The 22,257-nt window shown below is 47.3% G+C and overlaps 1 protein-coding gene across 9 annotated transcripts in view; it reads right to left on the reverse strand.

Moving 5' to 3' along the window:
- The window catches only part of WAC (WW domain containing adaptor with coiled-coil), a 554,026-nt gene that overhangs the window by 207,456 nt on the left and 324,313 nt on the right, over positions 1-22,257 (reverse strand). For all 9 annotated transcript variants that reach the window (XM_069211302.1, XM_069211303.1, XM_069211305.1 and 6 more), the window contains one exon: positions 14,907-15,161. In XM_069211302.1, the coding sequence (XP_069067403.1) occupies positions 14,907-15,161 (255 nt within the window). The remainder of the gene's footprint in view (positions 1-14,906; positions 15,162-22,257) is intronic.

A 22,257-nucleotide genomic window follows, 5' to 3' on the forward strand; every position in this document is an offset into this window, starting at 1 on the left:
GACGCCAGCACCATCGGCTCCAGTGTCATCACCAGGCATCCTCGTCTGCACCGTGGCCTGTGGACACCGCGTGTAAGGGTCACGAAGCACCATCCCGTCCTGCACCGCTGGCTTGGGCCTACTGCGACGACTACGCCGCTGCCTGCACCATGACCTGTGGACACTGCACATTGCACCGCCCCGCTTCACACCGTAGCCCTGGTCTCACCGACTCCAATGGACGCAGTCACCGAGCCGCTGCCTGCACGTGACCTGTGGGCACGACACGTAGCATCGTCCCGCTTCGCACCGCAGCCCCAACGCCATCCACGCCAGCGCACCTGATTTCATGTGCCCGGACTTCGATCCCGGAGGTGCATGACTTCAAGGGCCTGACGACTCCTGCACCGACACCAGCGACGCCGCTCATCGCGAGGATCACGACGCCCTGCAAATCCAAGGTACTGTTTGCGGGTCTTCCTGACAATGTAGCTGGCCCGCAACGCCACGGCCGGCCTGAACTGTTGGTTTTGTTGATCACAACGCCGTGATAGCCCCAGGTGGAGCTATAGACTTCAAGGAACTCTAGTTTTAAATACATCTTGCAGCATTCCTATTTTTATTACTGTATGTTGGATTTTTTATGGTATTTGGTCTTGTTTTATGTAGATAAATATTGGCTATTTTTCTAAAACTGGTGTGATGTCCTTTTGTAGTGTTTTCACTTATTACTGTGTGTTATTTGCAAATGCTTTACACATTGCTTCTGAGATAAGCCTGACTACTCATGCCAAGCTACCAAGGGGGTGAGCAGGGGTTATCTGAGGGGGTGTAAGGGAATGCCTCCTTGGCATGGTTACCCCCTGACTTTTTGCCTTTGCTGATGCTAAGTTTTGATGTGAAAGTGTGCTGAGGTCTGCTAACCAGGCCCCAGCACCAGTGTTCTTTCTCTAACCTGTACTTTTGTTTCCACAATTGGCACACCCTGGCATCCAGGTAAGTCCCTTATAACTGGTACCCCCTAGTACCAAGGGCCCTGATGCCAGGGATGGTCTCTAAGGGCTGCAGCATGTCTTATGCCACCCTGGGGACCCCTCACTCAGCACAAACACACTGCTTACCAGCTTGTGTGTGCTAGTGGGAATAAAACAACTAAGTCGACATGGCACTCCCCTCAGGGTGCCATGCCAACCTCACACTGCCTATGAAGTATAGATAAGTCACCCCTCTAGCAGACCTTACAGCCCTAAGGCAGGGTGCACTATACCATAGGTGAGGGCACCAGTGCATGAGCACTGTGCCCCTACAGTGTCTAAGCAAAACCTTAGGCATTGTAAGTGCAGGGTAGCCATAAGAGTATATGGTCTGGGAGTCTGTCATGCACAAACTCCACAGCACCATAATGGCTACACTGAAAACTGTGAAGTTTGGTATCAAACTTCTCAGCACAATAAATGCACACTGATGCCAGTGTACATTTCATTGTAACATACACCCCAGAGGGCACCTTAGAGGTGCCCCCTGAAACCTTAACCAACTATCCGTGTAGGCTGACTAGTTTTAGCAGCCTGCCACACACCAGACATGTTGCTGGCCACATGGGGAGAGTGCCTTAGTCACTCTGTGGCTAGTAACAAAGCCTGTATTGGGTGGAGATGCTAACACCTCCCCCAGGCAGGAGCTGTAACACCTGGCGGTGAGCCTCAAAGGCTCACCCATTTGTCACAGCACCGCAGGACACTCCAGCTAGTGGAGTTGCCCGCCCCCTCCGGCCCCGGCCCCCACTTTTGGCGGCAAGGCTGGAGAAAATAATGAGAATAACAAGGAGGAGTCACTGGCCAGTCAGGACAGCCCCTAAGGTGTCCTGAGCTGAGGTGACTAACTTTTAGAAATCCTCCATCTTGCAGATGGAGGATTCCCCCAATAGGGTTAGGATTGTGACCCCCTCCCCTTGGGAGGAGACACAAAGAGGGTGTACCCACCCTCAGGGCTAGTAGCCATTGGCTACTAACCCCCCAGACCTAAACACGCCCTTAAATTTAGTATTTAAGGGCTACCCTGAACCCTAGAAAATTAGATTCCTGCAACAACAAGAAGAAGGACTGCCCAGCTGAAAACCCCTGCAGAGGAAGACCAGAAGACAACAACTGCCTTGGCTCCAGAAACTCACCGGCCTGTCTCCTGCCTTCCAAAGAACTCTGCTCCAGCGACGCCTGCCAAAGGGACCAGCGACCTCTGAATCCTCTGAGGACTGCCCTGCTTCGACGACGACAAGAAACTCCAGAGGACAGCGGACCTGCTCCAAAAAGACTGCAACTTTGTTTCAAGAAGCAGCTTTAAAGAACCCTGCAACTCCCCGCAAGAAGCGTGAGACTTGCAACACTGCACCCGGCGACCCCGACTCGGCTGGTGGAGAACCAACACCTCAGGGAGGACCCCCGGACTACTCTACGACTGTGAGTACCAAAACCTGTCCCCCCTGAGCCCCCACAGCGCCGCCTGCAGAGGGAATCCCGAGGCTTCCCCTGACCGCGACTCTCTGAAACCTAAGTCCCGACGCCTGGAAAAGACCCTGCACCCGCAGCCCCCAGGACCTGAAGGACCGGACTTTCACTGCAGAAGTGACCCCCAGGAGTCCCTCTCCCTTGCCCAAGTGGAGGTTTCCCCGAGGAAGCCCCCCCTTGCCTGCCTGCAGCGCTGAAGAGATCCCGAGATCTCTCATTGACTTACATTGCGAACCCGACGCTTGTTCTAACACTGCACCCGGCCGCCCCCGCGCCGCTGAGGGTGAAATTTCTGTGTGGGCTTGTGTCCCCCCCCGGTGCCCTACAAAACCCCCCTGGTCTGCCCTCCGAAGACGCGGGTACTTACCTGCAAGCAGACCGGAACCGGGGCACCCCCTTCTCTCCATTATAGCCTATGCGTTTTGGGCACCACTTTGAACTCTGCACCTGACCGGCCCTGAGCTGCTGGTGTGGTAACTTTGGGGTTGCTCTGAACCCCCAGCGGTGGGCTACCTTGGACCAAGAACTGAACCCTGTAAGTGTCTTACTTACCTGGTAAAACTAACAAAAACTTACCTCCCCCAGGAACTGTGAAAATTGCACTAAGTGTCCACTTTTGAAATAGCTATTTGTGAATAACTTGAAAAGTATACATGCAATTGAAATGATTCAAAGTTCCTAATGTACTTACCTGCAATACCTTTCAAACAAGATATTACATGTTAAATTTGAACCTGTGGTTCTTAAAATAAACTAAGAAAATATATTTTTCTATAACAAAACCTATTGGCTGGATTTGTCTCCGAGTGTGTGTACCTCATTTATTGTCTATGTGTATGTACAACAAATGCTTAACACTACTCCTTGGATAAGCCTACTGCTCGACCACACTACCACAAAATAGAGCATTAGTATTATCTATTTTTACCACTATTTTACCTCTAAGGGGAACCCTTGGACTCTGTGCATGCTATTCCTTACTTTGAAATAGCACATACAGAGCCAACTTCCTACACTCCCCAAAAGCGGTGGTTTAGCCTGTAGGAGTGGAAGTGGTTTGAAATAAGGTTCTTAGCACGGCTTGACCTACTGTGGCTTGTTGTGCAGATAACACATCTACACAGTAGTGCTTGGTGAATGTGTGAGGCGTAGACCATGTGGCTGCCTTACATATTTCGTGCATTGGAATATTGCCTAGGAAGGCCATGGTGGCACCTTTCTTTCTGGTTGAGTGTGCCCTTGGTGTAATGGGCAGCTGTCGTTTTGCTTTAAGGTAGCAGATTTGGATGCACTTAACTATCCATCTGGCTATACCTTGTTTTGATATTGGGTTTCCTGCATGAGGTTTTTGGAATGCAATAAATAGCTGTTTAGTTTTCCTGATGTTCTTTGTTCTGTCAATGTAGTACATTAATGCTCTTTTGACATCTAATGTATGTAGTGCCCTCTCAGCTACGGAATCTGGCTGTGGGAAGAATACTGGTAGTTCCACCGTTTGATTTAGGTGGAATGGTGAAATAACCTTCGGTAAAAATTTAGGATTAGTCCTTAGGACTACCTTATTTTTGTGTAGTTGGATAAAAGGTTCTTGTATTGTAAACGCCTGAATCTCACTTACTCTTCTTAGAGATGTGATGGCGATGATAAATGCAACTTTCCAGGTTAGGAATTGTATTTCGCAAGAATGCATAAGTTCAAAGGGTAGACCCATGAGCCTTGTTAAGACGATGTTAAGGTTCCATGAAGGAACGGGTGGTGTCCGTGGTGGTATAATTCTTTTGAGGCCTTCCATAAACGCTTTAATGACAGGTATCCTAAATAGTGAAGTTGAATGGGTAACCTGCAGGTATGCAGATATCGCTGAGAGGTGTATCTTAATGGAAGAGAAGGCCAGGTTCGATTTTTGTAAGTGTAGTAAGTAGCCCACTACATCCTTTGGAGATGCGTGTATTGGTTGGATTTGATTCTGATGGCAGTAGCAAACAAACCTTTTCCATTTGCTTGCAGAACAGTGTCTAGTGGATGGTCTTCTAGCTTGCTTTATGACTTCCATACATTCTTGTGTGAGGTTTAAGTGTCCGAATTCTAGGATTTCAGGAGCCAGATTCCTAGATTCAGCGATGCTGGGTTTGGATGCCTGATCTGTTGTTTCTGTTGTGTTAACAGATCTGGCCTGTTGGGCAACTTGACGTGGGGTACTACTGATAGGTCTAGCAGTGTTGTGTACCAAGGTTGCCTTGCCCATGTTGGTGCTATCAGTATGAGTTTGAGTTTGCTTTGACTCAATTTGTTTACTAGAAATGGAATGAGAGGGAGAGGGGGAAAAGCGTATGCAAATATCCCTGACCAGTTCATCCATAGGGCATTGCCTTGGGACTGCCTGTGTGGGTATCTGGATGCGAAGTTTTGGCATTTTGCGTTCTCCTTCGTTGCAAATAAGTCTATTTGAGGTGTTCCCCAAAGTTTGAAGTAAGTGTTCAGAATTTGGGGGTGAATCTCCCATTCGTGGACCTATTGGTGATCTCGAGAGAGATTGTCTGCAAGTTGATTTTGGATCCCTGGAATAAACTGTGCTATTAGGCGAACGTGGTTGTGAATTGCCCAGCGCCATATCTTTTGTGCTAGGAGGCTCAGCTGCGGTGAGTGTGTCCCCCCCTGTTTGTTTAGATAATACATTGTTGTCATGTTGTCTGTTTTGACAAGAATGTACTTGTGAGTTATGATTGGTTGGAATACTTTTAGTGCTTGAAAAACTGCTAGCAGTTCCAGGTGATTTATGTGCAGTTTTGTTTGATGTACGTCCCATTGTCCTTGTATGCTGTGTTGATCGAGGTGTGCTCCCCACCCCGTCATGGAAGCATCTGTCGTTATTACGTATTGTGGCACTGGGTCTTGGAAAGGCCGCCCTTTGTTTAAATTTATACTGTTCCACCATAGAAGCGAGAGGTATGTTTGGCGGTCTATCAACACCAGATCTAGAAGGTGACCCTGTGCTTGTGACCATTGCGATGCTAGGCACTGTTGTAAGGGCCTCATGTGCAGTCTTGCGTTCGGGACAATGGCTATGCATGAGGACATCATGCCTAGGAGTTGTAATATCATTTTTGCTTGTATTCTCTGTATTGGGTACATGCGTTGTATGATTTTGTTGAAATTTTGAATTCTCTGTGGATTTGGAGTGGCTAATCCTTTTGTTGTGTCTATTATGGCTCCTAGATATTGTTGTACTTTGCACGGCAGAATGTGTGATTTTGCATAGTTGATGGTGAAACCGGGTTTGTAGAGGGTTTGTATGACCTGATCTGTGTGGTGTGAGCACCTTGTCAGTGAGTTGGTCTTGATTAGCCAGTCGTCTAGATACGGGAATACGTGTATTTGCTGCCTTCTGATGTGTGCAGCCACTACTGCTAGACATTTTGTAAAGACTCTTGGCGCGGTTGTTAAACCAAACGGCAATACTTTGAATTGGTAATGTATTCCTTTGAATACAAACCTGAGGTATTTCCTGTGCTACTGATGTATTGGTATGTGGAAATACGCGTCTTTGAGATCTAAGGTTGTCATGTACTCTTGTTGCTTTAGCAATGGTAACACCTCTTGTAGCGTGACCATGTGAAAGTGTTCTGATTTGATGTAGGTGTTTAGTGTTCTGAGGTCTAGGATTGGTCTCAGTGTTTTGTCCTTTTTTGGTATTAAGAAGTACAGTGAATAAACTCCTGTGTTTATTTGTGTTTCTGGTACTAGTTCTATTGCGTTCTTTTGCAATAATGCTTGAACTTCTGTTTCCAGAAGGTCTGAATGTTGTTTTGATAAATTCTGTGTTCTTGGTGGTATGTTTGGAGGGATTTGTAGAAATTCTATGCAATAACCATGTTGGATAATTGCTAAGACCCAAGTGTCTGTAGTTATTTCCTCCCATGCTTGGTAATACTGGCCTATTCTTCCCCCCACTGGTGTTGTGTGGAGGTGATGAGTGACATGTGAGTCACTGCTTGGTTGTAGGGGTTTTGGGGCTTTGAAATCTTCCCCTATTCCTAGGGAATTGTCCTCTGTATTGGCCCCGAAAGCCTCCCCTCTGATACTGTCCCTGGTAGCTGGACGGTGTTGTCTGTGAGGTGCTGGCTTGTGTGGCCTGACCCCGAAACCCCCCTCTAAAGGTTGTCTTGCGGAAGGTGCTGTAAGTGCCTCAGCCCTGCGGGGAGTAGAGTGCGCCCATGGCTTTAGCAGTGTCAGTGTCCTTTTTCAGTTTCTCAATTGCCGTGTCCACCTCTGGTCCGAACAGTTCTTTTTCATTGAATGGCATATTGAGCACTGCCTGCTGTATCTCTGGTTTAAAACCAGACGTTCGTAGCCATGCGTGCCTTCTTATAGTCACAGATGTGTTAATTGTTCTCGCAGCTGTGTCCGCTGCGTCCATAGAGGAGCGTATCTGATTATTTGATATGTTCTGTCCTTCCTCAACCACCTGCTTCGCCCTCTTTTGCATTTCCTTGGGTAGATGCTCAATGAGGTGTTGCATCTCGTCCCAATGGGCTCTGTCATAGCGCGCAAGTAGTGCTTGGGAGTTAGCGATGCGCCACTGGTTTGCAGCCTGTACTGCGACTCTCTTTCCAGCTGCATCAAACTTGCGGCTCTGTTTATCTGGGGGTGGTGCATCCCCAGATGTGTGGGAGTTGGCTCTCTTGCGAGCTGCTCCTACTACGACGGAATCTGGTGGCAGCTGTGAGGTGATGAAAACAGGGTCTGTAGGAGGCGCTTTATATTTCTTTTCCACCCTTGGTGTTATTGCCCTACTCTTGACCGGCTCCTTGAAGATGTTTTTTGCGTGCCGTAGCATTCCTGGGAGCATAGGCAAGCTTTGGTAGGAGCTGTGGGTGGAGGAGAGGGTGTTGAATAAGAAGTCATCCTCGACTGGTTCTGAGTGGAGGTTTACGTTGTGGAACTCTGCCGCTCTAGCCACCACTTGTGAATAAGCCGTGCTGTCTTCTGGTGGTGAGGGCTTTGTGGGATACGCCTCAGGACTGTTGTCCGACACTCGGGCGTCGTATAAGTCCCAAGCGTCCTGGTCTTGGTCACCTTGGCTCGCGGTGGTGTGAGCCGGGGAATGTGATGGAGTTTGTGCTGGTGAAACGTTAGTTACAGGTGGAGGAGAGGGTGGCGGAGTTACCTTTTTCACCATTTTTGTTTGTGGTGCTTGGTCTGTTTGAAACTCCAGTCTCCTTTTCCTTCTAATTGGGGGAAGGGTGCTTATTTTCCCTGTTCCTTCCTGTATGAAAATACGTTTCTGCGTATGGTCCACTTCGGTGGATTGCAACTCTTCCTCAAATCTATGCTTTCGCATCTGAGAGGACAGTGATTGTTCCTCTGAATAGGAACCGGTAACTGGGTCGGTTGCGGCTCGTTTTGGCACCGAAACCCTGTCTGTACTCTTTTTTGGCTCCGAGGTGACTTTTTTCTTTTTTGGAGTCAAAACCTCTCGGCGTCGATCTTCCTCGGTGCCACTGTCTCGGCGTCGAGCCGTCTCGGCACCGCTTTCTCGGCGTCGATCCCTTTCAGCAGCACTGTCTCGGTCCCGAGCAGGCTGCGTGCCGGTGTCTCGACCGCAGTCGGACGATCTCGGCACTGTTTCGGCCTTTTTCGGTGCCGACGGTCGGTCACCGAATTTATGGGTCGAGCCATGGCCTGGTGGCAGTGGCGTCCCCTGGGCCTTGTCACTTTTCTTGTGTGTTGCCTTCGACGTCTTACTCACAGTTCTTGGATCTTCAAATTCTTCGGAGTCCGATTCGTGGATCGAGAAGGCTTCTTCCTCCTCTTGTTCCTCGAACTCTCGGTGTGCTGTCGGCGTGGACGCCATCTGAAGTCTTCTGGCTCGACGGTCACGGAGTGTTTTTCGGGACCGGAACGCACGACAGGCCTCGCAAGTCTCTTCACTGTGCTCAGGCGACAGGCACAGGTTACAGACCAAATGTTGGTCTGAATACGGGTATTTGTTGTGGCATTTGGGACAGAAACGAAACGGGGTCCGTTCCATCTGCGTTGTCTGACACGCGGTCGGGCCGACCAGGCCCCGATGGGGGATCGAAAGCTACCCCGAAGGGCACCGGAGCTCTCCAAACTTCGATGCGGTGTCGATTCTATCTAAGCCGAACCCGAACGCAACAATACCGACGTAATCTTCCGATAGATAGCTAACTTTCCGTTCCGAAACTCGGAGAGACAGGAACACGTCCGAACCCGATGGCGGAAAAAAAACAATCGAAGATGGAGTCGACGCCCAGGCGCAATGGAGACAAAAGGAGGAGTCACTCGGTCCCGTGACTCGAAAGACTTCTTCGAAGAAAAACAACTTGTAACACTCCGACCCAACACCAGATGGCGAGCTATGCAAAACATGTGTATCTCCAGCGACAGATGCCATCGAACTGTTAGTTTTTGCAGGTAAGTAAACCACCTACGGGGTTGAGATTGGGGTCCAAGGTAGCCCACCGTTGGGGGTTCAGAGCAACCCCAAAGTCACCACACCAGCAGCTCAGGGCCGGTCAGGTGCAGAGTTCAAAGTGGTGCCCAAAATGCATAGGCTACAATGGAGAGAAGGGGGTGCCCCGGTTCCAGTCTGCCAGCAGGTAAGTACCCGCGTCTTCGGAGGGCAGACCAGGGGGGTTTTGTAGGGCACCGGGGGGGGGGGGGACACAAGCTCACACAAAAAGTACACCCTCAGCGGCACTGGGGCGGCCGGGTGCAGTGTGCAAACACGCGTCGGGTTTCCAATGTAAATCAATGGGAGACCAAGGGGTCTCTTCAGCGATGCAGGCAGGCAAGGGGGGGGCTCCTCGGGGTAGCCACCACCTGGGTAAGGGAGAGGGCCTCCTGGGGGTCACTCCTGCACAGAAGTTCCGATCCTTCGGGTGCTGGGGGCTGCAGGTGCAGGGTCTTTTCCAGCCGTCGGGAAATTAGGTTCAGGCAGTCGCGGTCAGGGGGAGCCTCGGGATTCCCTCTGCAGGCGTCGCTGTGGGGGCTCAGGGGGGACAACTTTGGTTACTCACGGTCTCGGAGTCGCCGGAGGGTCCTCCCTGAGGTGTTGGTTCTCCACCAGTCGAGTCGGGGTCGCCGGGTGCAGTGTTGCAAGTCTCACGCTTCCTGTGGGGAGTTGCAGGGGTCTTTAAATCTGCTCCTCTATAACAAAGTTGCAGTTCTTTTGGAGCAGTGCCGCTGTCCTCGGGAGTTTCTTGTCTTTCTTGAAGCAGGGCAGTCCTCAGAGGATTCAGAGGTCGCTGGTCCCTTGGAAAGCGTCGCTGGAGCAGGTTTCTTTGGAAGGCAGGAGACAGGCCGGTAGGTCTGGGGCCAAAGCAGTTGGTGTCTTCTTTTCTTCCTCTGCAGGGGTCTTTCAGCTCAGCAGTCCTCTTCTTCTGGTAAGTTGCAGGAATCTAAATTCTTAGGTTCAGGGGAGCCCTTAAATACTAAATTTAAGGGCGTGTTTAGGTCTGGGGGGTTAGTAGCCAATGGCTACTAGCCCTGAGGGTGGGTACACCCTCTTTGTGCCTCCTCCCAAGGGGTGGGGGTCACATCCCTAATCCTATTGGGGGAATCCTCCATCTGCAAGATGGAGGATTTCTAAAAGTTAGTCACTTCAGCTCAGGACACCTTAGGGGCTGTCCTGACTGGCCAGTGACTCCTCCTTGTTATTCTCATTATTTTCTCCGGCCTTGCTGCCAAAAGTGGGGCCGTGGCCGGAGGGGGCAGGCAACTCCACTAGCTGGAGTGCCCTGTGGTGCTGGAACAAAGGGGGTGAGCCTTTGAGGCTCACCGCCAGGTGTTACAGCTCCTGCCTGGGGGAGGTGTTAGCATCTCCACCCAGTGCAGGCTTTGTTACTGGCCTCAGAGTGACAAAGGGATTCTCCCCATGGGGCCAGCAACATGTCTCGGTTGTGGCAGGCTGCTGGAACCAGTCAGCCTACACAGATAGTCGGTTAAGGTTTCAGGGGGCACCTCTAAGGTGCCCTCTGGGGTGTATTTTACAATAAAATGTACACTGGCATCAGTGTGCATTTATTGTGCTGAGAAGTTTGATACCAAACTTCCCAGTTTTCAGTGTAGCCATTATGGTGCTGTAGAGTTCGTGTAAAACAGGCTCCCAGACCATATACTCTTATGGCTACCCTGCACTTACAATGTCTAAGGTTTTGCTTAGACACTGTAGGGGCACAGTGCTCATGCACTGGTGCCCTCACCTATGGTATAGTGCACCCTGCCTTAGGGCTGTAAGGCCTGCTAGAGGGGTGTCTTACCTATACTGCATAGGCAGTGAGAGGCTGGCATTGCACCCTGAGGGGAGTGCCATGTCGACTTACTCATTTTGTTCTCACCAGCACACACAATCTGGCAAGCAGTGTGTCTGTGCTGGGTGAGGGGTCTCCAGGGTGGCATAAGACATGCTGCAGCCCTTAGAGACCTTCCCTGGCATCAGGGCCCTTGGTACCAGAGGTACCAGTTACAAGGGACTTACCTGGATGCCAGGGTGTGCCAATTGTGGATACAAAAGTACAGGTTAGGGAAAGAACACTGGTGCTGGGGCCTGGTTAGCAGGCCTCAGCACGCTTTCAATTCAAAACATAGCATCAGCAAAGGCAAAAAAGTCAGGGGGTAACCATGCCAAGGAGGCATTTCCTTACACACATGATTGTCATATTTGTGGTGCGTATGAGAACTACTTTGTTGGTGAGATTAAGTCTCAGTGCTAAGTGAACAGCTAGCAGCAGTAGATAATTTATGTGTAGGGTCCCATGTGTGTGTGTGATCCCAAAGACCATAGACTGTGAGGTCCTGGAGATAAGCACCCAACTCTGTCCAAGAGGCATCCTTTGTCAAAATGAGCTAGGGAAGAGGGCCCAGCAATGGCCACACCTTCAAAAGGTTGGTTTGGTTCCATAACTTTAGGGTGTGAAAAGTGAGGCTGTCTACCAACACTAGATCCTCTAAGCGTCCCTGTGCCTGAGACCATTGGGATAATAGACATTCCTGCAATGGGCGCATGTGAAGACGAGCATGTGGTACAAATACAATGCAAGAAACCATCATTGACAGGAGCTTCATGACTGATTTTACTGTGACTTGGTGGTGGGGACGAAAAAAGAGACAGCTGCGTCTGACAGTTTTGTACCCAGTCTGCATTTGGGTATGCTATTTCCAACAGTGTTGAGAATGGCCCCTAGATCGGGCTGCATCTGAAATGGGTTTAGATGTGACTTCTCAAAAATGATGGTCAATCCTAATTGATGAAATAAGTCTATTGTGATTTCAGTATGTTGCAAGCAATGATTGAGATTGCTGTCTTTGATGAGGTATGGGCAGCCATGAATTTTCTAGTTGAGCAAGTGAGCTACTACGACAGGCATTTTATAAAAACACCCTTGGAGCTGTTGTGATCCCGAAGGGGAGCACTTTAAATTGGTAGTATTGTCCATCTATCACAAATGTGAGGTATTTGCTATATGTCAGCTGTATGGGAATGTGAAATAAGCATCTTTTAGATCTAGTGCAGATAAAAAAAAAGAAACAAGTCACCTTGTTGCAGCAATGGGATCACATCCTGAAGTGTGACCATGTGAAAGTGCTCTGACATGATATAATGACTAAAAAGCCTGACACCCAGGATAGGTCTGAAGGAGTCGTCCTTTTTGGGTATGAGAAAGTATAGTGAATATACCCAAGTTCCCTAATGTTGTAAGGGAACTGGTTCTATTGCTTCTTTTGTCAACAATGCTTGCATTTCCTGTTTGAGGAGAGTGAGATGATCTTGTTATAGCTTAAAAGTGCGAGGGGGAATGTTTGCAAGTGTGGAATTGAGCTCCAGACAATAACCATGTTGGATAATATCAAACACCGACTGATCTGTTGTGATTTGTTGCCAATTTTGAAAAAAGAACTGAAGGCGTCGTCCTACATGTGTTTGGTAATCGGAGGGAAGGTGTAGTGAGTCACTGCTTGGTGGCAGTAGAGGAGGTTCGAGGGTGTTTTTCCCCTACGCTTATAGTTATTTCCTCTATAGGAACCCCTGTAAAAAACTTATTTGAAGGGATGTGTGGGGTTGACTTTTACTATGTGATAGTGAGGTTTCAGATGTAGAAAGCTTAGAGGCTGATTTATATTGAGGTGAATGAAAAGTATTCTTTATCAAATGGTACATTTAATATGGACTGCTGTATCTCCTGCTTAAACCTGAAAAGCGTAGCCACGCATGTTGGCGTAAAAGGACACTGGCGTTTATTCCTCTTGCTGCTATGTCGGCTGATTCTAAAGCACAGAGGATGGAATTGTTGGAAATGAATTGCCCCTCATTAACAATTTCCTGGCCTCTTTTCCTGTGCTCCTCTGGGAGGTACTGGAGAAGTTCCTCTATTTTGTCCCAGTGGACACAGTCGTATATGGCAGTTAGACCTTGAGTATTGGCAATACTGCAGTGACCTGTTGCTTTAGCAGCAATACACTTGCCAGAAGCATCAATGAGCTTGTTTTCCTTATCAGGAGGCGGAGCATCACGAGCGGCTTGTAAAGTAGCTCTTTTCCTGGCAGTAGATATGACAGAGTCAGCTGGAATGTGACCTTAAATAAAAACTGGGTCCAATGGCGAGGCCTTATCTTTTTTCTCCACCCACGGAGTGATAATGTGTGCTCTAGCAAGATCTTTAAAGATATTGTCCGCATGCCTCAACATACCCTTTAGCATGGGCACGTATTATGTGGACCTATGTGAGGTGGTGAGTGCCTCAAAAAGGAAGTAATCTTCAGTGGGCTCTTTGAGAAGAGGCACCTGATGGTATGTGGCTGCCCTCCCTAAGAGCTCTGGAAAAGATGATGTATTGTCCGGTGGAGACGGTCTAACTGTATAGACCTTAGTATGTCTACATGTGTGTTTGCATCATATTGAGACCAAGGGTCTGTGTCTGAATGCAAAGGGAGATTGTCATCCCCTGTGTCCTGGGTGTCGTGAAAAGACTGTTGTGAGCCCTGTGGAGGGATGTCAAGCAAGTCATTTTGAGATGGTGGAGAAGAAGGAGTATGTGGTGGAGTGATTGGTGTTAGAAATGTAGGTAGAGGTGGGTGGATCATGACCAAGCCTTTCTCTACTCTTGTTTGTTTGACTGGAGGAACAGGTGGATCAATCACCTCTTCAAAAGAAAGGTCATTTTGAAGGAGCAGTAACGACAGCTTTAAACAGCACTCTCCCAGTGTGGGACTGTATATGCAGTTGTGGCTGCTTAGCATGAAGCTGTTTAATCCTATTTAGTATGGGCTTGGAGGATGTTCTCTAATCAGAGGGTGCAGGGAGAGTCCGTTTCTTCGGCACCGATTCGCTCTTCACTTTAGATGCCGAAACAGTTGGTAGTGAGATGTGGAAGCTTTCGTTGCCAGAGCAGGTGGCGTTCGGCTCAGTACCAAGGTAGAAGGCTTCTGCTTAGATTTTGGTGCTGAGCTCATTGGCAGGGCATCCGATTGAGTCTTTATGCCAGCCATGGCCCAAGACCAGTGGCGGCTTGATAGCCTTCGTTTCCGTGCTTGTGGGGTTTTTGGTCAGAAAAGGGCGAGTTTTACTCCAGGCTGGTTGATGTGGAGGAATTACCTTAATCTCAAAAGTTAAATTGGCTTCGGAGTCCGAATCTTGGACAGAAAAGGCCTCCTCTTCAGTGGCTGAGGCCTCGTGGAGTTCTTGCTCATGTATGGTTTCAGACATGGTGTCTTGCAGACCGAAAATGTCAGAGGTTTCCTCAACTTCTTGCCTCTCCATTTCTCGGAGGCGGGCTCTCTGACCTCGCAGAGACTGGCAGGCCTCACAGTCTTCTCTATTCTACGGCGACAGGCAGAGATTGCAAATCTGGTGTAGATTGGCCCTCGGAAATTTTGAGTGACATTTGAACAGAAACTGAAGGACGTCCATTCCATTAGGATTTCATTCTCCGAGGAGTGGAATGGAGAAAATGGCAGCCCAGGGGCCTCTATCGAAGCGCTGTTGATCCGAATAGAATTTTCTTCAGTCCCCAAACGAAAAGGAACCTAGTAACGCATTTTATGTCAATTCTGACTAATTGGACGTTTCCCAAACGGAAAGGGTCTAATAATGTCCCTGAACTGGAGCTCAGTGAAAACTCAACCGGACTCCGCAGCAGAAGAAAATCTGATAATGGAGTTGATGCCCATGCACATTACCAGCAACAGAAGGAGTCGCTATACCTCGTGACTCCAAAGACTTCTCTACCAAAAACAACTTGCAACCTTCCAGACCAAACAGTAGTGGCTGAAGTATGCAGAGCATGTGTATCTATAGCCGCATGTGCCACCAAAGTCTACATTTTTAATGTTAAGTAACAACAGTTTTAACTAGTAAAACCAAAAGTGGCAATTAAGTCAACAATTAAAAAAAATAAATACCTTCATTTATTTTGGATATATCCACACTAGAGTTATTCACATGCAGGGTGGCTTGCAAAGCAGGAAGCAGCTGCCGCAGTATTGTTGGGTCCTGAAGTAACGTAGGCATGGGAGACTGCAAAACAGGCGAGACTGGGACTGAAGAAGAGGAGGAGGATGATGATGATGGAGGGGCAGCAGTGGGATTTGCACCTGAAGAGGATGTTGAAGGAGTTGTGCAAGAATGGATCGTGGGTTTGTCCACAGTTAGAGAATCTGGAAGAAAGATCCAACATTTACACACAAGCTTATAAATACGGACATAAATCTAATAAAAAATGAAGTTAAATAAAATGAATCACTGCATTTCACATATTTAGCTGAAGACACATTTTTCACTGCAGTACTCTCTTGCTTCATAGACTGGCTATCTAGACAAAACCACTTTTAAACCACTGGGAAGGCAAAAAAGCAGTCTAGAGATAAGGAACAGAAGAAAAAAACTAGGTATCATCAACACTAGTTATGTTGCTTGAGGTCTGTGATAATCTCATTCTTTGCATAGTACTGCCATAAATACAGTGAGCTAAAAATAAGGAAAATGTTACATGAAATTACATGAATAAAAGTAAAAATTAAAACGTGTTTTGTCCATCAGCCATGAGCAGCAACTGTGTGACTCATAGCTTCTAACACAAACCACAATGCCCACTGCCAGTCTACAATGTACATTTTACACCGGCAAACATTACTGATGACAAGTTTTTTTTACACATTTAGATATATTATGATTACCCTGCACTACACCTATGTTCAAAAATAAAGTAGGCTAGTGCTTTGAGCAGAGGTCTTCAAACTGGCACCCCCTACCCACCCTCCCCGGGAGTCCGTGGAAAGAAGATGGCCTGGAAGTGTGGCAGTTTTTTTTTGCGTTTCCAGACTGTCTTCATTTCCATGACAGTAGAAGTGCATAAAAACGTAAGGAAGCTGTGATCCCGATCCATGTGGTGTTGGAGTCAACAGCTTGGCTAAAAAAAAAATATTCTATATGTATTTTGTTGTATTTTCACATTCATAGAAACTGCATTTAAAATAATGCACACAACTAAAAGTGTAAAATAAGTGTAAAATAAATGTGCATCAAATTAATGGGATATGCAGAGACCTGAGACCAGAGAGTCACAGAACTGAATCCTCGTCTGTGCAGTGCATAGTGGCAGCTTATGTATTTATAGTGGTATGAGGTCCCAACATTTAACAGCATGTGAAAAGGTAAGGCATTATTCTAAAATTGTATTACTTTTTGTTAATCTAGGCTGAACAAACAATGAATTTGTGTATGTGTTCAGGGCCACTGGAATTATGTGTCAGGGAAGCAAAAATTATACAGCAGGGTTTATTAAATGAAGTGGCAAGAAAAGGCAAATTATGTGGTATAGTGTGGCATATTTTTTACTAGCATTACTTCATTATTTTGACATTTGTTCACGTGGTACTGTCTGAACAAAGAATTCACCTCATTAGTACCAATTTAACAACCACATACAGAAATAAGCAACTGAAAGATGACCAGTTACACTGCAAATGGCTTCCACTGCACACAAAACGCGTCACCATGTTTTGGGATACATTTGATCAATTTTAACAAGAAACAAAATTGTTTTTAACATCTGCAGAAAAAAAACAGCAGATGGTGGTTTATTTGGTAAATGCAGCAAATCCATCATTATGCAAAAAAATAATGCAGCTGCAGAATCACATAATTCCAGTGGCCTTGTACAAGTTCAAACAAGTGCTTTCAAAAAACACATTAGCAATAACTAACCAAACTCAGCATCCTTATATTACCTCTGAAAATTTTTCTTTTTCTCATGTTGCTTCCAGGAACTATAACTTAAATCACTTCAGAACCCTTCTTTTGCAGTCACACCTTAGTCTTCAAACCCCCTGCCAACTCCTGCTGCTGTTTACACACAGATGTCTTTTCTTTCAGGCGAGTCGAGAGGATGGAAGGGAGCAAGCCAAAAGGGTCATATGCAGAGGCCTGATCGATCCGACCTGTAGGGTTTGTGGGTAATGGCTCAGGTGAAAAAGTAAAGGAAGAGATGACCCAGAAAAGGAGGTAGGAAGCTATTTTCCTTGCTAGCGATAGTGCTTAGATTACAAGAAACGGGGGGAGGGGTACGGATATTTCCTCCCCTAACTTCTTGAAATAAAGGGACAAAACCTTCTTTGGGTCTCAGGCCTAGAGATAATGGCTAGAGTAATGAGCAGAGAAGTAGGTATCATTGGTCCTGCAGGTGCAGTGGGCCCAGGGGTGTGAGGGCCCAACTAAAGCCCTATTATGGATGGTTTACTCATTCTCTTCTGCATTAGGGCTCAGTGCCCCTTGCAGTGCCAGTGTTTTTGGCATCAGATCGATGGCCCGAGAAAGGGGTAATTGGAGCAGATGCCTATGTTAGCATTAGGCTTCCGTGAAATGGTAAAAAGGAGGACTCATAACAAGCAGAAATTAAGACTTCCCGTTTCGCAAGGCAGTACGTCTTATTACTGAAGCAAGCAAAATGGCACTGGGAGCCCAAGAGTGTGAAGAGCCCACTGCTTCACAATTAAGACTGTCTTACTTTACAGGAAGACATGGGGAGAGCATTAGGGATGAGGTGTGTCATACGTGGGCACTTTCTTTTATTTTTTATGAAAGGGACAGAATCTGTTTCAAGAAAAGAGTGATGGCCAGATGTGGTGGGGAAAAAGTGTAAGAGACAGAGGGGATGGCCTACTATTCAGGGCAACAGGTATTAGTGTAGAAGGCACCATTGCATTGGGACCCAAGAGTATGAGGACCAAAATTAATGAGCAGTGTTTTTGTGTCTAGTTCAGTTTATGTTTGTTCTTTTATATGTCTCACATTTAGTGGTGAGTATGAGCTACTGAAAAAGTGCCTCTAATATCTCATAAGCCCCAGTCCCTGTGCTCAGCCCCACCCCTGCCACTCCCAAGATTTTCCATAAAGTTGAAGGAGAGACCTCTAAGAGTGATCTTAGAATCTACTCATTGCTTACCATGGTTGGCTTCATTGCCACTCATTCAATTGCTTCTTATTCGTTAGGGTCTATGGGCTTTTCTTCAGGGTCTATGGGCTTTTCTTCGGCTTGTGTTTGGCATGTCCCTGAAGCATAGACTTTATTACTTGTGTACTTTTACTGTTCCCTTTTCAGGCACTACTTTCTTTTTGTTTTAGCACTCTACAAGATTGCTTGCATTTTCCAGCTGTCCTCACTCCCTCACTTTTCCCCCTCTATCAAGCTTGGTTTTCTCTTTTGATATCCTTGTTGCCCCACCTCACCCACCCCACCATGATGCTTTCTAGCCTTTGTGGTTTTCCCGGCTCCATTTTGCTTCCTCCATCCAGAGCAGCCTCAACCCTTTACCCACCCCCTCTTCACCTCTGTGCTGCTTCAACCCATATCCCTCTATGTTGCTTCCACCCACACTATTTTTTTAAATCTTTTTTGATTACTAATCCAATTTGGATTGGCAAGGAAAACGAAAGAAAACAGTTTGCGTAATTTTGGAGGCGCAAGCGTAACAGGTGCACATACAGGCTTTTTTTAAAACATTTTTTGTAACAAAAACATCACGGATGCTGTAAAGGATGGCTAGATCCACTGGAAAAAACAAAGGGTCCCAGATGCTCTGCCAATGCGTGTTCCCTTTGTGGTGTGAATCTATTCTAGATTCAAAAATTTGAAACCAATTATGAAATCACAGGTGATATGCCTAAAAGGTGTAAGATGTAAAGGTGAAGGGGCAACAAATTAAGTTATTTGCAGATTGATTCTTGGGAGCAGTGCAAGTGCACCAATTAGAATACAGTATTGACAATGGGTGGCCTCAACAGAATTTGGAAAAGCTCAACTATTCTAATTAAAATGAAATTAAATGGTGATGTTTTTATATTTGTTTGTGAATGAAATAAAATATTTTAGTATCAGATGGTTGTTTTTGTAATTGTGCTTTGTTGTTCAAATAGTCAAAATTGCTTTGGGTTGGGTCCCTGTATTCGAAGTATTACTCAGTGGAGGTTCCCGGATTTCATCAATTAAATTGGGGGCGTGGGGGAGGTGATTACAATAATGAAGACAAAACAATGCTTCTTGTGACAGTATGTAAAGTTCATTCTGATGGAGAGGTTGGATATATGGAAATAAGAAAGTAAATGGTCTTTTTGAAGTAGAAAAATGAAATCTACTTGTAAATAGGGCTGTTTAACTATGTCCATCTCTCGCTAACTGTGCATTAGTAATAGCAATGTCACTTTTGAAAAAATGTGTCAAAATTGATTACACTGTGGGTTCGAAAGATAACATTACCCTGCTTACCACTATATCGGATTTCCATTTTGAAAGCAGTGCACTGGATATACTCACTGGAACCACTCTAGAAAGTCTGGATTGACTGGGATACGGAATAGTAACTTCTGTGTGTTCTTAACCATATACCTCACTAGGTATACTCCAATGGACTCTAAAGTCAATGCAAGACCTAGCTACCTTAGGTCATGTATTATATGAATTATAGTTACTTGCAAGGACTATAACTGCTGAATTTCTGTGTTTGTTTTGTGAGTAAATTCAGAGCCTAACTATAACAACCCTGTAATCTGTATATGCATGAAACCAAGAGCCACCTGTCCTTTTGTTCTTTAAGTTAATAGTGCCAGCTCATCCTGAGTTCAAGGGAATGACAGCCACCCTTCCCTGGCTAAGTGGCATACTCGCAAAAGAAAATAAAGACACTAAGAACTACAAACCATTTAATTTTTTCCAAAGTCCTAAACTAGCACTGGAATAAAAAAAGCCCAAACACTATCTCAAGATTGTTCAATATTTTTTTGGGGCACTAAGTTCAAACGTAGGGGATATGGGAAGGATTCAATTTAAGGACGAAAGGCTTCAGATTATGCTTTGTTTCTTTAGCTCAGAAACAACCCTGCAAAGGTTTTCAACTCCCAGGAGTCAAAACAACTGGAGAAAAGAATGAATCCACCAATGAGGCAATTCAAGAACAGAATAACGCCATCTTCAATGAAAAGCACTTCCACTTCGCTGCTCAGCAGCCAGAAAAGTGTTTTTCATTGATTATGGCTTTTAATATTGCTGGCTTGTAAAGTGTTATTCGGTTTGAAGTGTACATGATATGTTTCACATGTTTACCAGCCTAGGCAGGTAATTTCTACAACACGCCATCCTTATCTAAACAGCTTTGAGCTTAATACTCTTACAGTTATCAACAACCACTCTGCTATCAGCCTCTTTTTAATCAGGAAATGCCAGTCCAGCCCATTTTGGTAATACCACTGTAAGGAAATGCCTCCTTGGCTTGGTTACCCCCTGACTTTTTGCCTTTGCTGATGCTAAGTTTTGATTTGAAAGTGTGCTGAGGCCTGCTAACCAGGCTCCAGCACCAGTGTTCTTTCCCTAACCTGTACTTTTGTTTTCACAATTGGCACACCCTGGCATCCAGGTAAGTCCCTTGTAACTGGTACCCCTGGTACCAAGGGCCCTGATGCCAGGGGAGGTCTCGAAGAGCTGCAGCATATCTTGTGCCACCCTGGGGACCCCTCACTCAGCACACACACTGCGTGCCAGCTTGTGTGTGCTGGCGAGGACAAAACGAGTAAGTCGACATGGCACTCCCCTCAGGGTGCCATGCCAACCTCACACTGCCTATGCAGTATAGATAAGTCACCCCTCTAGCAGGCCTTACAGCCCTAAGGCAGGGTGCACTATACCATAGGTGAAGGCACCAGTGCATGAGCACTGTGCCCCTACAGTGTCTAAGCAAAACCTTAGACATTGTAAGTGCAGGGTAGCCATAAGAATATATGGTCTGGGAGTCTGTCAAACACGAACTCCACAGCACCATAATGGCTACACTGAAAACTGGGACGTTTGGTATCAAACTTCTCAGCACAATAAATGCACACTGATGCCAGTGTACATTTTATTCTAACATACACCCCAGAGGGCACCTTAGAGGTGCCCCCTGAAACCTTAACCAACTACCCGTGTAGGCTGACTGGTTTTAGCAGCCTGCCACCCTCGAGACATGTTGCTGGCCACATGGGGAGAGTGCCTTTGTCACTCTGTGGCTAGTAACAAAGCCTGCACTGGGTGGTGATGCTTATCACCTCCCCCTTGCAGGAGCTGTAACACCTGGCGGTGAGCCTCAAAGGCTCACCCCCTTTGTTACAGCACCACAGGGCATTCCAGCTAGTGGAGTTTCCCGCCCCCTCCGGCCACGGCCCCACTTTTGGCAGCAAGGCCGGAGGAGATAATGAGAAAAACAAGGAGGAATCACTGACCAGTCAGGGCAGCCCCTAAAGCAACCTGAGCTGACGTGACTGACTTTTAGGAATCCTCCATCTTGCAGATGGAGGACCCCCCCAATAGGGATAGGAATGTGACCCCCCCCCCCCCCTCCCCTTGGGAGGAGGCACAAAGAGGGTGTAGCCACCCTCAGGGATAGTAGCCATAGGCTACTGCCCTCCCAGACCTAAACACACCCCTAATTCGAGTATTAAGGGGCTCCCCAGAACCTAGGAACTCAGATTCCTGCAACCTAAGAAGAAGAGGACTGCTAAGCTGAAAAACCCTGCAGAGAAGACGGAGACACCAACTGCTTTGGCCTCAGCTCTACCGGCCTGTCTCCCCACTTCTAAAAGACACTGCTCCAGCGACGCTTTCCCCAGGACCAGCGACCTCTGAATCCTCAGAGGACTGCCCTGCTCTAGAAGGACCAAGAAACTCCAGAGGACAGCGGCTCTGTTCACCCAAGACTTGCTACTCTGCACCCGACGCCCCCGGCTCGACTTGTGGAGAAACCACACTTCAGGGAGGACTCCCCGGTGACTACGAGACTGAGTAGCCAGAGTTGCCCCCCCTGAGCCCCACAGCGACGCCTGCAGAGTGAATCCCGAGGCTCCCCCTGACCGCAACTGCCTGACTCCCAGATCCCGACGCCTGGAAAAGACTCTGCACCCGCAGCCCCCAGGACCTGAAAGATCGGAACTCCAGTGCAGGAGTGACCCCCCAGGAGGCCCTCTTCCTTGCCCAGGTGGTGGCTACCCCGAGGTAGCCCACCGTTGGGGGTTCAGAGCAACCCCAAAGTTACCACACCAGCAGCTCAGGGCCGGTCAGGTGCAGAGTTCAAAGTGGTGCCCAAAACACATAGGCTTCAATGGAGAAGGGGTGCCCCAGTTCCAGTCTGCCAGCAGGTAAGTACCCGCGTCTTCGGAGGGCAGACCAGGGGGGTTTTGTAGGGCACCGGGGGGGGATACAAGTTAGCACAGAAAGTACATCCTCAGCAG

The sequence above is a fragment of the Pleurodeles waltl genome, chromosome 10 (genome assembly GCF_031143425.1).
Source record: "Pleurodeles waltl isolate 20211129_DDA chromosome 10, aPleWal1.hap1.20221129, whole genome shotgun sequence".
Classification (NCBI taxonomy): domain Eukaryota; kingdom Metazoa; phylum Chordata; class Amphibia; order Caudata; family Salamandridae; genus Pleurodeles; species Pleurodeles waltl.